This window comes from Castor canadensis, chromosome 2, assembly GCF_047511655.1.
Source record: "Castor canadensis chromosome 2, mCasCan1.hap1v2, whole genome shotgun sequence".
NCBI lineage: Eukaryota > Metazoa > Chordata > Mammalia > Rodentia > Castoridae > Castor > Castor canadensis.
In genome coordinates this window covers 35,968,872-35,985,401 of record NC_133387.1, presented here as the reverse complement: position 1 = coordinate 35,985,401, position 16,530 = coordinate 35,968,872, and the positions used below count along the sequence as shown (strand labels likewise).

Genomic DNA, 16,530 nt, shown 5'->3' with positions numbered 1-16,530 from the left:
ATAAATTTTGGTGTAGCTATATAATGGCAGTCAATAAAAGGGATGTTAAAAAATGACTCTGAGGGCTCTGTATGATATACGTTAGGTAGAGAAAGACAACAGGTTAGAAAATGGTGTGTATATTATGACCCATATTTTATAAAATATATCTGTGCATGTATATATGTGTGTCTGGAAGGACAAATATGCCAACTTGTTATTTCTGAGGTTTTGCATGTATTTTACATCTCTGGATTTTCCAAACTCTCAACAATTAAGGTATATTATTTTATTGATAAAACAATAAAGTCACGATTAACTTTATCACTCTCCTATAATTGTCTGAAGTTGTCTTCTTCATTTTTATATTCCAAGGACTATCACAGTGATCAAAATTTAACTGGGGGAAATGTCTTGCACTTAAGAAACTTCCTTGGGTATTTTATGAAATGATGTTAGTGTAGAAGTTTGTACCATGGGTGCCTTTGACTGAAAGCTGGTATGTCACATTTTATTAGGTCTGGGGATTTTTCAGTCTTCTTGTTCCCAACCACAACCAAAGCAGTTCTATGACCTTGTTCACATCTTCTTTCCATACTGTTTCTATCCTCTATCCTTGCCTCCTGCTGGTGCTAAAGTTTGGTCTTATAATTGGGCATCGGATGCATAGAATAAGCTATTAGTCCATGATTTTGCTTATTTTTAAAACAAATTACAAGTGTCTACAAAAGTTATTTAAACATTTTGGAGTTTAGGAAGATATGAAATTGAATGAAAACATCATATATATATATATAGATATATAGATACATATATAGTCAAACCTAAAATATTTTTTAAATGGTGCCTATACTGGCATATATAGACTTTTGGAGTCATTATTACTAATAATAATGTATTAATAATACAGTATAACAATGACTTACAAACCACTTACACTGTATTAGCTTATAAGTAATATAGAGATGATTTAAAGTGTATGGGAGGATGTGCACAGGTTGCATGCAGATACTATGTTACTTTATATCAGAGATTTAAACATTTGTGGTTTTTGTTATTCACAGGGGCTTCTTGAACCAATCCCCCAAGGATATCAAAGGATGACTGTATTTTGATATTTTAGGAAAGTCTACATTTTTATTCTAGTGGTAATAGTAATAATAATAATGACAACAAAGTCTGTCAAATATTTCATTCCCTGTATCTTTAGTTCATTTCTTTGAGGTTGGCAACCTCCTTTTATTATCTTTCTCAATGTTTGTTTTTGTACTTGTTAATATGCTTATGCTTATTTGAACTGATTTGTTAACTTTAAATGATATCCTTTGACTTCTTGCTTTTTTTAACAAGGCAATCAGCAAATTTCCTCTATATCTTACACCCATACTCTATTTCCTTTGTTTTATAAACTTTATTTTTATGTATATCTTCTCTTTTTTTGTCAGAGCATATAACATATTTAACTTTTGTTCTTTGATTCTAATTCTTCCAAATAGTTGTAATTTTGATTCACATCTTTGTTCAATGATAGTTCTTTGGGACTATATCCTGGATGATCTTGTACTTCAAGAAAGGCCCATGGGAACAATATTACCTGAACTTACCAAATCTCTCCATAACAAGTCAAAGATAGTGCTGAATCTACTTCGTATGATTATTGTGAAGAATAAATAATATAGTTTAAAGCACATTGACAGCCCAGTACATAGTGAGCATTCAACAAATGTTAGCTATTGCTAATCTTCCTAGACCCCCTCCAAACCCATACCACCTATCTGAAATAGGGTCTCCTTCTCTGTGAACCTCTATCCTAACCCTTGTCACTCTGTGTTGTAATGGTCTCTTTCATTCTCTTTGTATCTTTTGTGCATAGCAGAGTGCCTGGATCAGGAAATAACATCAAAGACTTTGAATCAAATGAGTTAACAGATGCTTTAAAACTCAGAAAACATTCCTTTACTTAAAACTCAGAATAGATTCCTTCACTTAGAATGAAAACTGGAGGTGAGTGAATCCTGAGTTGAATGATTTGATCAAACAGCTTAGTAACAATGATTTTTATTTCTAGACTTCACTCCTAATGATGATTCTGGGAGAATTGGAGCCATCAGAGGGTAAAATTAAGCACAGTGGAAGAATTTCATTCTGCTCTCAGTTTTCCTGGATCATGCCTGGCACCATCAAAGAGAATATCATCTTTGGTGTTTCCTATGATGAGTATAGATATAGAAGTGTCATCAAAGCATGCCAACTGGAAGAGGTAAGCAATGATGTGAAAAACTGCTGATTATGCACATGAAACCTTCAGACTGAACAATTATATATTTAGCTCTCTATTCTCTTTATGCACATTAAGGTTTCTTCTAGGAGAAAGCTACTGTGAGTGGATTACTTAAGAGAACACATGACTCTGCTTTAAGAAGCTTGCAAATACATAAAACAAAAGCAGTTTATTTGTTTATTTATTTATTTATTGGTGGTACTGGGATTTGAACTCAGGGCCTCCTACCTGCTAGGCTGGCACTCTACCACTTGAGCTTTGCCCTTAGCCCTGAAATTTATTTTTTAAATGATGGGCTGGCTTGATCACAATAAAACTCTTCATAAAATGATGAGAATTTTTTACACATTAATGAGAAAAATGTCCTCAGTGGCAATTGTATGGCATGTGATTTTTACTTCAAGAATTACATAAGAAGAATGAAACAATTTTAATTATGTAAGAAGAGTTTAACAATTTCGGTAACACTATAGCTTAATGGAATGACCATTGATCTGCTAGTAGAGGATTAGAGAGATAAAGTTATCTTATCTTAAAATTATATCTTATCTCTGGCCTTGAACATATAGCCATACCCAAGTCTCTGAACTAGAGGCAAAAGAAGGATGATGGCCTTAGCTGATTTGATAGCAATTTGAGGAATGGGTTAATTTGTCTGGAAATCCACTCAGTATTCCAGGTGAAGTCAGTATGTGTATCTTGAAATTGTATGATGGTGGGTTCAATAATTATTTATGTAAATGTTAAGACAGAGGATATATTATCATGAAATTTATTGGTGACATTGTCTGGATTGTGGTCCTGATTCAAAACTAGTGTCTTTAATAGAAGGCATTTGGTAGTAGTGAGTTCCTTTACATAATCTTCTGTGAAAAATTTCAGTGAGAATAAAACGAAGCATAATACAGTATACAAAAACGTTCAAAGGGTTACTTGTGGATTAGATAGGGTTGTATACGGATACAAAGGGCTCTCCGTGTGTGTACTGACACATTTGACAGTAGTTATATTTCACTACTATTATTTTCTGTATATTCTGAGAGCAAAATGAAAAGAAAAGCTCTCTGATAAAATTATTGGGCTTATGTTGAAGAAGACATCCATCATTCCTCAAAAGTCATTCTTTTAGGAACAGTATTTCACAACTTGGGTGTTATAATGCCTGGGTTTGTTACCAAAAAAAAAAAGTGTTGCTAGAGAACCAGGTAATTATCTGAGAAGAAACTGAGGTTTAGGAATGGTAGTCCTTGTGAGTGGAAAGGTGTTGGCGTTTCCAGTAAGCTTTATTTTTTTTTTTTGCTTTGAGTATATATTTTCCCATAGAAATGATTTTATAAATGGTGTTTTGTATCACCCAAGTAAAACTATCAAATATATTTAACCAAATATAGCTTAGCTATATCACTAGTAATAAATTTTGAGTTTTGAACATCTCATTCATGGAACAGGTATTTGCGAACTCCTGATCACTGGGATAGGGCCTGGGAATAACAAATTGAATAAAATAGTGTCTACTTTTTAAAGGTTCATTATAGAATGCCCTGCATTAACAAGGAAGAATTGTATAGTATGTGCGTTATACCTTAACAAAGCTGTCAAAAAATAATGAAAGAAGCAGCAGAACATATTTTTCATTTATTCTGATTGCATGCCCCACCTTAAATTAATTTTAGAGTGTATAATTCAATGTATCATGTATTCACAGGATTATACAAACATCATCCCAGTTGTGTTCCCTAAAAGAAACCCCATACCCATTAATAATCAACTCCCTTTTTCTACCTAACCTTCTCCCTGCCAGACCTAAGCAACCACTAATCCACTTTCTGTCTCTTTAAATTTTCCTATTCTTAACATTTCACAAAAGCGAATCATATAATAGGTTTTTATGCCTAAATAATCTTTTAAAGTAGGAGAAAGTTTCATTTAGCAAATGTTTATTAGGACTTGTTGTACTTTACAGAATACACCAGGATCTGGAGATGAAAGTATGAATAGAACATGAGCTATGTACTTCGGGAGTTCACGTTCTGTGGGAGAGAGATCAATAAAGAATCTAAGAGAAAATGAAACAGATTTATATAAAAGTAAAAAGAGGAGACTGGGCTCTATCTGGATCTGCCTAAGGGGCAACTTCCAAATAGAGAACCAAGATTAATGTCCTCTGATGGAATAATTCAGTGTGGAATTTCAGGGGTGACAAGAATGAAACTTACAGCCTCAGAGGGATTTTTGATTAAGAACATCAGAGCTGTCAATAAAGTATAGAGAAAGTTACAGAGATTGATAAGTAAAAAAAGTCTCTGGGTTAGATGATTAGAAGACTGAATGAGATGTACGTATAAGGTGCCCAGCATGGCATCTGGCAAAAAGTTCAATCAGTAAATATTAACTTCTTTCTACCTCCCTATGAGCTATGGAATATTGAGCATGGCAGGAGAAAGGCCTCTGAGATGCATTCTTGCTAGTGGGTAACTACTGAGGAGATAATACAGAGATTAGTATAATTAAGGACAGAAGAACCATGAAATCAAGTGTGATGCAAAGTTATGAATGTGAATTTTGATATCAACAAACTGTTCATAACAGAACATTATAAAGATGATCATATAGAAATATAGCAGTTGCTCTGCATGACACAATCAACAAAATTTGAGGTGGTCGGTGGGAAAAACCAGACAACATAAATTCTTAAAGTTTTGAAATTTGGACACATTGGTTCACTACTCAAGAAATGGCGATGGGGTTGGGAAGTATCCCACTTTTTGTGTCCCTTTCAGACCTACAAACATTACTTGTGTGACATCTTTATGTTGGACACTGTTCACTGCTGTGAGGCCTATTGGGCAAAAAAATAAAAGCTTTACTGTCCCTTTTACCAAAGGATGTATAGGCTGATTTGAGGGAAAATATCCATAAAGACCCCATTGCAAAATGATATGGCAAGTGTGGGCTAGATGTGCTATTAGGGTATGAAAGAAGCCCAATAGATGGCTTTTAGTCTACCTGTGCAGTTCAGAGTCTGTCTCTAAAAGAAGATGCCTTGAAGAATTTGAAGAATGAGTAAACAAGAAATGTATTCCAGCCAGAGGAAACTGTATAATCAGAAACACAGAACCTGTAAAAACTTGGCTGGTGCAGGGAATTACTAGCAACTTGTGTAATTCAGGGACCATGAGTGGACAGGAATGGAGTTGAAGAACCATGTCAGGAATTTGGTATTGAGAACTTTAAGTAGGGGAATGATATAATCACTTTAGAGTTTATATATATCACTTTGTGACAATGAATACCAGAATTAGGGTGGACATAATTAGAAGCTTTGTGGGGTAACTGAAAGAGCACAGATTTTAAAGTATAACAAAGCCAGTTATTCAAGAAAGTTACTTAGCTTTGATATATTCTGTTTAATTTTCTGCAATATGAAGCTAATATTACATATTTTATAGAGGTTGTGGGGATTCTGTTAGCACATAGAAAGTTTGTATACTATTAATAAATAAAATAACTATTATTGTTATTGTCAGTACTATTTGCTATTCTGACTGGGAGGCAACTAATGAGGAACCTATTTCAGTAATGTAAATAATAATCATGATGGTCAAGAAGAGGTAAAGGTTAAGCACAGAGATTGTGAGAAGATAAGGAATGTCATTTTTATGTATTTTTTGCATCTGGGGGAAAGAATATCAGGAATAATGGACTTTCAGGAAAGAATGAATTTTTTTCTCAAGTAAAAAAGTTGTCTTCCAATTAAGGATTCCTTGCACAACAGAAGTCAGAAAAGGGGACAGGTAGATGGGCTTTGGGTTTAGGAAAGAAGGACACAAAGTGAACTACATAGAACTGAGACATGTGATCAAGGCCAAGAGACATAGGTTTGGATAAGAGAATTGATGGAGGATGCCACTAAGTAAGATTTAATAAATAATCATTACAATGACGATGACCCCCATTCTTTTGGTGGTACTGGGGTTTGAACTCAAGCCCTTCAGCTTGCTAGGCAGCACTCTGCCAGTTGAGTTAGGCCACTAGCCCTCTTTGCTTTAGTTATTTTTCAGATAGATGCTCACATTTTTGTCCCAGCGGGTCTTCACTGTGATCCTCCTACGTAGGCATTCTACATAGTTGGGATTATAGGTGTGAACCACCACAGTCAGCATTTGTTGTTGGAATATTGCTAACTTTCTGCCTGGGCTAGCCTTGAATTGTGATCCTCCTGATCTCTGCCTCCTCAGTGGCTTGGATTATGGGCACAAGCCACTGTGCCAGGACCTCCGTTTTGTTTTTTAATACATAATTAATCTTCTCCCTCTTTGCCCACAGTGCCAAAAAAAATTCACCTTTTTACTAGTATATAATAGTTGTACACAGGGTATGCATTCTGATATTTATATATCTGATTATAATGTAGTTTAGTTGCTTTGACCTCCTTTATCATTCTCCCTCCTCTCCCTATCCCCATTCTTAGGACAATTTCGACAGATTTTGTTCTTTTATTTTCGTATAAGAATACATCCACCATATTTACCCTCATTCACCCTTTCGTTATACCCACCACCCATCCACTGTAGCCTACCCCTAGAAAAGATCTCGCAGAATCGTTAAAAAAATTTTTTTCTCTTTAAGTGATTTTTTAAATTGTTGTGCTGGGGGTACATTGTGGCATTTACAAAAGTTCTTGAAATTTGACCAATTTATCATACTTGAATTCACTCCCTCCAACATTCTCCTACATCCCCTTTTAATTTCAAAGTTTCTCTAAGTCCTTGCTCCTAACTGTCCTGTTAATTTTTTGTGACTGAATTAGGCCTTTCTATTTACTGTTTGACAGGCAAAAACGCAGGCATTTCCTAAATTCCTTGTTCTTTAAACTGGCAAATGTGTTGTGTACAATGAGTAAATTAGTATGTGCATTTTCTCTGTGCTGAATGTTTGATATATATTCTTATCTTAGCAATTACAGGGTAAATTCCTTGAGCACAGCAACTCCAAAAACATTACCTTGACTTACTCTACCTAGCACGTTGATAGAGAAGCAAATTCTTGTTGGATGACTGTTTCAGAAATGTCTTGAAGTAGATAGATGTTTTTGTTGCAAGAATTTTGCTCAGAAAATATTTTTTGGTGAGCCTCAGTCTCAGTTTGAACAGATGATTACATGATGACATGTGACTGCTGGGAGTAACAAAAATAACAGGCAATGCTTCTCTATCTTGACAGTCAAAGAGTAGAATTTTCTCTATTTTCAGAGACTTAAGTTGTATAAATGTTCTCACCTTTGATAAGGTCCAGTGAGAAACTGAATACAGTATGATCCTTGTATGCCAATGGAAGATTTTATTTTTAAAATGTGGAATAATTCTGATCACAGGAACACCAGATACCTATAGTGTCCTTGATGTGTAAGTAGCTGGTGCCAACGTAAGAGTTCCTCAACACAGTCTCTCTGAGGACTCTATCACCAAAACATTCATGAGTTAGTGTGTTTTCATTTTGACTGCTGAAGTCAATCTGTCTCTTAATGTGTTACATCTAGAGCTGGAGCTGGAGAGGAGGACACAAGTGTCTTCCTCATGTTTGTGGTTTTGTTGAGCACTAATATCTTCATAGCACTTGTATATGTAATGATGCTCAGTGTCATAGGAGTAAGCAGGTAGGTGTAAATTTGCTTAGATAGGAAATAGCATGCGTGACATATTTCACATAGTTTTCTGATTTCAGTTTGTTGTTGGAAATTATTTACTCAGTGAAATAACTCAAAGACATTATCACGGAAAAGGGCATGAAGATAGATCTGTGTTGGTTGACTAATTTGTATTGTGCAGCCACAGGTGGGCAAGTCAAGTTCAGATTCTTCATCTCTTCCTCCTCTTTTGGGCGTATTTCCATGTCCTGCTTTATGAAACCTATTTTAGATCTAGGTTTTAGTAAAATGAATTCCTAGGCAAATTGATAGTTCCTTCTAAAATACTGTTATATGACCCTGTGGCCTTTAACTTATTCTCTCATTTTTTTTCTCCATGTACCCAAACTTTCCTGAGTCCTCCTACATATTTGTAGCTACTATAACCAGCACTGGAGACTGTGCTAGCTTAAAAAGAGGAATTAATACAATTGAGTCCTAGTTAATTACTTATCCTTTATGAAATTATATTCATATTTCATTAGTGAAAGAGAGACAGACTATACTGTTCTCTTGCCTGCTTCTCCTAACATGTCACCAACATCATAGGCTACCACATAACCCCATGGTTGACAGAGAGAGAATCCTAGGCAAGCCAGTATTTGGATAACAAGTAATTGAACTGTCTTTATTCAGTGACTCACTCTCTTGTAAAAGTACCTGGGTTTGGAAGAGTAATTGACTTTTATAATAGTGTGGTGGGGAGTAGGGGTGGGGAATGTGGGAGGGAGGTTGGGGCTTAGGATATGTAATTGATTTCCACAAAGTTGTTGCGATACTTTTCAAACCACAAAATGATCCTCATTAAGTAAGTATCTGTCATGACAGTTATTACATACCCATTGTGATAAAAATATTTACTATATAAGTTGAAGAAGGTAAAATCTCCAAGTGTCTTCTATTCTACCACTGTCTATAGTTTTCATATCTAAGTCACTAGAAGAAAAAAAATGAGAGGGAACTTGGCAAGAATTTGCTAAAAGAAAAAAAAAATTTGGGAGGGAAATTGGCAAGAAGCATGAAAAAACTTAGGAGGAAAGTAAGCAAAGAAATGAGTTAATGACTGTTCTGGAAAATAAAGTCCATTATTCAGATACCAAATGACTAATTGAATTTGAATTTGACCTCTGGATCTCCAGGTCTAGCCAAAACTAACCTGTAAAAAGCTGAAACTTAACCTTTGAGTGGTCAATCCACATCAAGCATTTGCATTCAGTAGTAGCCAAGACAAATGGACATTTAAAACATTATTTAAAACACATTGAACTATGTCCCCTAAACCAAGATAAGTCACATTGACAGTATCTTGAACTACATATATTTTTCTACTGATAGGTAATTAAAGTGGAAAGCATTGATACTTATTTACTTTAATATGAAGTTACCATGTTTATTTTACAAGACTATTGAACCAGAACTAAGTAGGAATGGCATAGTATTTTGTGAATTAAACTGCTATTTCACTTCATTTGAGCCTTGGAACTTAAAGTATAAATGCTAAATAATTTCTATGAACAGAATATACATTCAGCGCTGTGCTAAGCACTTTGCGTGAATTGACCCCTTGAATCTGCTCTTTCAATTTATCTAGTGACAACTTTGCCTAGAGTTTACAGTCAAAGTAAAAATGTGCTGATTGCTGAAGTGCAGACTTGGTTTTAGGGGTTAAGATCACAATTCTAGAGCTAATTATTAGTTTAACAAATGAAAGTTCTTACGTCTCTAAAACCAAAATGGCCCTCCTAGTAAGATTTGGGGAAGACAACAGAAAAATAGCATACAAATATAATTATAACTGTCTGAGACCAAGCTATCTGATGAATGGATAATGAAGTTAGGACATTTAAGTGAGGCCTTCACATTTAAACACAAAATTTTTAAAAATCATGAAAATTTCAAAAAATAAATTCCATATTATAAAAAACATTATGTATGTGTCCAATGTTGCAACCCTGTGTAAGAACTGGGATTCATATTTAAGAGATGTATAATTGAAAGAAATCAAGAGAAGATCTTATCCTTGATTTTTAAATAGAACCTTTGATGACATAGTAGGGACTTCAGAAATCTCTGGCTAAAATTAACATCTTCAACTAGATCTACAGATCTTACTAGGCTTCTGACATTATAGCCACCGAGAAATGTTCAGAAAGTCCTTACCAGGGAGGGTGTTTCTAAAAATTGAGAATAAACCTTTTCTAGACAAAATATTCCATGAATGGAAGATCGTATCGTTATCTTTCAGAACCAAGTATCAAATGAAATTAAAAGTAGTTTCATTTACAAGGTTTATTTACCTTTGATTCAGATTTGAATTAAGAATGAATTTACAAATGGATTTTAACAAATATCTGATGAATTCCTAACTTAAACACAACACCATGTTAAGCACTCTGTATTCTGCCTGCCAGTAGGACAAAGTCCCTGTCTGTAATGAGATTTTGACTTACAGAGATTTTGGTGGAAAAGATAACGTATTCATTTAGTAAATATTTATGAGTGCAAACATTGAACCAGGGAGTGTGCCAAACTCAAGGAATATATTGGTGAACAAGACACAATTCTTGTTCTCAAAGGGCTTTCATTCTAGTGGAGAAGATGAACAAGTAAAAACCAATGCAGTTTAATATGTTCTTTTTCAGTTAGTGTTGAGTACTTATATAAGTATAGACAAGTAACACTAAAAGGTCACAAAAGGCATCCATGCAGGAAGTGACATCTAAACTGAGAGGTGATGGGTGAGAACAAGTGAAGAAGAATAGGGAGAACATTCCAGAAAGAGAATAGAATGTAGACAGCCTAGAGTCAAAAGAGAACATTGTACACTCAGAGACCTATAGTCAGTTCTATATGGCTGGGGTCAAGAATTAAATGAGCCTGCATTCAAGAGAGCACTTGTCACTTTGGTGGACCTATAGGTAGTGTAGTATAGCTAGAGTCTAGAAAGGAAGGGCAATATGGTGAGAGCTGAACTGGAATAGGACAGTTATATCAAGAAGAAACTTATGCTGCATTAAGAAACTTGAACTGTATATTAAGGGTCACAAGACTCATGGAAGGGTTTGGGAGTTGTGATGTGGTAAGATTTACATTTTATAAGGATGGTTCTGACTACAACATAGAGTATGCTAATTGAAGGAGGGGCAATACTGGTGGCAGGGAAATAATTTTAGGAGCTTGGTGCAGTGTTTCAGGTAAGAGATGGTGATGATCTGCTATGTCAAAGGAAGTAGGAAAAGAGAAGCAAAGTGTCTCTTGAGTCAATTAGAAGAATGAATGGCCTAGTCACTGATGATATGGAAGGTAAGGAAAAGGAATGAGTCAAAGATAATGTCGTTTTACATTTTTTATTTTGTATAATTATTTTTAGAATTTTATCCAGTTAATTGAGGTATAACTAACATGTAAAAATTGTGTATGTTTGCTACATACAATATAAAATGATTACTACAACCAAGCTAATTCATATATCCATTAATTACATAGTTACCATTTGTCTGTATGTGTGTGTGTGTGTTTTGAGAACTTTTAAGATCTATTCTGAGCAATTTTCAAGGATACAGTACAGCATTATTAACCATGGCATATATAGATGTCCAGAACTTATTCAAGTATACAACAGTATTAACTAAAGTCACATACAATAGATGTCCAGAACTAGTTCATCTTGTATAACTGAAACACTGAACACTTTACCTGACACATTCCCATTCTTCTCCCCTCCCTATGCCATGTTCCTATTGTGGGCAGTTGGATGGATGGTGGTACCACTTGCTGAGGCATGTTGGCATGGTGAAAATGATGTACTTCATTTTGGAAATGCTGAGGTGATTAGGGAACTCTTTAAGGAACATTTCTGAGTCTAGAGTTTAGAAAAGATTTTTGGTTAGATACAGATATGTCTGTTGATTGTAAATGAAGTCACAGAAGTGGATGATATCACTAAAGTAAGTACAGTGAAAAAAACTGGCATGAAGACAGAATATCAATCCTTATGAGGTAGCAAGGTGAAAGGGTCATGGGAAGGAGGCTGAAGAGACTGAAAGTCAGGAAGGATAAACCTGGGAGAGTGTGGTGTTGTGGAAGGGAAGGAAAGAGAATGTTTTAAGTAAAGGAGAATGCTCAACAATGGGAACTTCCTTGGAGAGGTCACGTAAGATTAATAAGAACTTGCTAGATAAATTTTCTTAATTTTACAAAAATTAATGAGGAGATGGACAACTTAATGTAAAAAGAACAATGCATCTGAGAATAAAATTTATTAAAAAACATACAAAGTCATTGAACAAAAGTACTCAATCTGATTCCTAATTAAAGAAAAAATAAATTAAAATTTAACAAACATGTCTGAATTACAATAGGAAGGAGCTCAAGAATAGGGGACAGTTGCAGACTTGGGACAGAAGAGAAGGGGTGACTTACAGTGCAATGAGGCCAAAGCTGTAGATTGTGTTGGGAGGGTTAGACACAGGCAGATGAAGGTGACCTACTGTTGATGAAGTAGGGTAGATAAGGATAAAGCATCATGGATACAAATCTGAGGTCAGGTGTAATGAGAAGTTGAGGAATCATATTTAGTCATTCATTTGAAAATGTTTGTTAAGCTTCTATGTGACAAGCATTGTTCTAGAAACAGAGGGCACACTGTTCAGCTATAGAATCCCTAGTCTTGGGTGGCTTAGCTCTAGATGGATTATAATAGGTAAAAATTAATAATGCTTTTTTCCAGTGGTAAATGGAGGAGATGGATTATAATAGGTAAAATTAATAATGCTTTTTCAGTGATAAATACAGGAGATGGCTTATAATAGGTAAATTTAATAATGCTTTTTTCAGTGATAAATACAGGAAAAACCACAAAAAGAGGGTGGTATGTGGAGTACTGGTGAGAGTACTTTCCTTAACCTTGTCATCATACTCCTTTATTTGGGCTTCCATGTGTCTCTCTTTATGTTTTCAGTGTAGTCCTTATCACATTATTATAGTCATCTTCCTAATGAAGGTGATAGTGTCTGTCCCCCAATGTCCTAAATTAAAACAAAAACCAACCAAACAAAAACGAGGCAAAAGACTTCTACTTTACTTTCATGTTTCACATAGCTGGAGAAACCCAGTTCTCACACAGTAAGTACTCTAGCTGCAGAGCATTTGAGCTAAATTGAGTGGTTAGCATTCTAGCCTTGGTAACATGGGAAAGTGCCCAGGAGGACAATAAGTGGGTCTGTAGTGTCCTCCACAGTTGCTTTTCCTTACTGAGGATATGTCCTAATCAAAACAATATGTTTGGCAGATTCATCTTGTGTCAATATACAAACTGAGGAGAATAATGAAGATGTGGTTAGATCTTCACTATTTTAAAGAAAAATGGGTGAAAGTTTGAGACCTGTTCAAGATCACAAGTTCAAAATTGTTGGGACTAGCAATAGAATTCAAATCTTCTGACCATTTGTCTTTGGTATGCTCTCTACTCAGATGTTAGAATAGAAGCTATCTTAAAATCTAGTGAATTACTCTTTGAATATTGCTGACTTTAAGTGAGAACTTCATGCTAGTTAATTTCACTATGATTGTTAACAGTATAAATCATCAACACTATGAATTTGAGCCAGGAATGTTGGTGCATGCCTATAATTCCAGTTATTCAGGAGGCAGAGAGAAGAGGATTGTGGTTTGAGGCCAGTCCAGGCAAAAGCACAAGATCCTATCTCAAATCAGTAAAAAAAAAAAAAAACAAAAGGGCTCAAGTGGTAGAGTGATTGCTTAGCAAGCAGGTAGCCATGAGTTCAAGCCCTGGTACTGTAAAAAAAAACAAAAAACAAAGCCCCCCAAAAAACCAACCAACCAAATAAACAAACCAACAAACAAAAACAAGAAGACTATGAATTTGTGAATTTTCCATTTGTAAAGGTGGTTATGATAACATTGATACAATGTATTGAGAATTCCATGACACAGTATTTATTTTCATGGAAATAATACTTTCAAGCCACCACAATCCTAAATAAGTGTATCTTGGGAAAACCACCCACCTGTTCTAACATGTTCAAAATAAGTCAGGAAATTTCTTTTCAGATATTCTGCCAAATTATCTTCTCTTTTTCCTCATCCCTTGGGGCAGAATCTCTTCTTCATGCCTCATTACCTCAAATTTAAAATGTGGATGTGCAAGAGCAGGTGGGCAGTCAGCACAGGGACGAAGCCTCTCAAGGAAAGTTGAGTAGCTCCTGGTGCAAAGGCAGCTCTTGAGAGACTAAGGATCATGGTAAGAACTTTGGAGGCAATGGGGGAGTAAGTATGAAGCCCATCTCCTTCTCCTAAGGAACTGAATTATGAAATAGGAGACTCACTAACCAGGACCTGGAAAACATCTTGGGAAATCCAGGGCAGGCTTAGGTCCAAGATAACACAGTAATGTACTGATGAAGTACTGAGAAGACATCTTTTTTAGGGATTGGATTTGTCCCAACATTTTGGGTGGTCAAACTTTGAGGAGATAGCTAAGGAATTAGATGCTAATTCTTAGACCAACTAAATCAAAATTATTCAGAGAAAATTAAAAAAAAACTATATTTCATGGGTAATTTGAGAGATTCTGAAATATGCTATCCAGAAATCTCCAGTTAAATTGGTCTAATGTAGAGCTGGAATGAATTAAATAAGATTATATGTTTCAAATATTTTTCATGTTTCATATAACTGGTGAAACCCAATTCTCATAGAGCCCTCTAGCTGTACAGGAGCCAGGATTAGTGACAATAATGACTATAACACCCATTTTTGTAGTTTTGTTGGTTCCAGTAAAAATTGTATTCAAATTTGAGTTTTCTGCTATAAAATTTGTTAACACCTGTAAGTGAAGAAAATCTTTTTATTTTTCAAGTTGATTAAAGATTCTCACTTCTCAATGATATCATGTGGTTTGAAGGTAAATGGATGCAACTGGAGGACATTATGTTAAGTTATGTAAGCCAGGTTCAAAAAGATAAAAGTCACATGTTTTCTCTCCATATATGGAGGATAAATCCAAAAGCTAAACATATACATAAAAACAAACCTGATCATATATAAACTCATATGCAGGAAAATTTTTGTAATAGTTGAGCTACTGTATGGAACTGGGGAAGGAGGGAAAGGAAAAGAGAAAGATAGAGCATCAACAATATCATAAAACATAACATCTGTGAAGGTAGAGGACTAACAATATGTACTGAAAGCTGTTGAAAAAGAGGAGGTAAGGGAGAGTAAAGGAAGGGGTTGAATAGACTAAAGTAAAGTACACTCACAGTGGGGATACATTGAGAAACCCCTTTGAACATTGACTTAGAAATTAATAATGAAAGACAGAACTATAAAATTGGTACAGTGTGTGTGTGGGTACTTGTGACTGGGGGAAGGGTGAACTAAAGAGATTAGGTAAAGGAACATGATTGATGGACTTCATATTCCTATACAAAAAATAGAACAATGAAACCTCTTGCAATTGCTTAAAGGCGGTTGTGAGGGGTTTGGGAAAGAGAGATAGTGAGGTCATCTAACCAATGTACAATATAAGCCTATTTGAAATTATCACAACGAATCCTCCCTATACAACAAATATATCCTAATTTAAAAAATCTCGCTTCTCAGGCCTTCTAGCAGGGCTTAGTCTTCAGCCAGTACTCCTCTATATTTCTACTTGTAATCATATTTGACTTAGAAGAATGAATTATCTTACTCAGTAAACACCCCAATTTTAATTTGTGAGCTCATTAGTGTGTATTTTCTTCTGAGGAAGTTTCCCTCTGTTTATATATCACACAGAGCTATGCACCTCTCTGGAATAAGCACTAACATATACAGCAGCTATGTGAAAAATGTTTCATTTATTTTCTCCTTTTCAGTACTTTTCTTGCTCTCTCACACTGTCTACCCTTCCCTATTGGTTCCTTCCACCCCCTTCCCCCATATCTCCCTTGCCCAATTTCTTTGTGCATAAAGCATGATATAAGTATTTAATAATTTTAAAATATTAATAACAGTGACATTAACCATGGAATGATTTACTGTTAAAGATATGCTTTACTGGACAGCATTACTCTAATGTTCCCTTACCCCTGGTTTCCTCCTGGACTACAAGCATCTGTATTGTCAAGATTGTTCTAAAAGTGATAAGCCAGCCATAAAATAAAGTTTATGGTATTTTCCTATCTTCAAAGCTACAGGAAGCTCAAATGTACTCAGTAAGTATTGCAAAAGTACACAGAACCATTAAATGTAACACTCCACCCTTTCTTTGAAGTTCTTTCTATTTCTCCCCCCTCCCCCATCCCACCTGTGTGGTTGCCCTGTTGCATGTTCAACTTGGAGTTAAAGAGCTTTATTTTAGCAGTTCCTGCTTTCTAATTCTGGTTTTTTTGGTCCAGATGAATAATGTTAGAATGATAACTCTTAGCATATTTTTGAAAAAAATAGAATAGTAAGCATGTGAAAAGGTCTTATATCACATTGGTTATGTTATACCTTCCTTAATAAAAAAAATAAGCTAATCTTTATTGCAGTTACTAAAATATTACTTTGACCTCTCTAGTACTCTTTATCTAAGTAT

General features: G+C 35.1%; 1 protein-coding gene across 1 annotated transcript in view; it reads left to right on the top strand.

Moving 5' to 3' along the window:
- The window catches only part of Cftr (CF transmembrane conductance regulator), a 164,279-nt gene that overhangs the window by 60,241 nt on the left and 87,508 nt on the right, over positions 1-16,530 (top strand). The window contains exon 11 of the mRNA XM_074064486.1: positions 2,048-2,239. Within this exon, the coding sequence (XP_073920587.1) occupies positions 2,048-2,239 (192 nt within the window). The remainder of the gene's footprint in view (positions 1-2,047; positions 2,240-16,530) is intronic.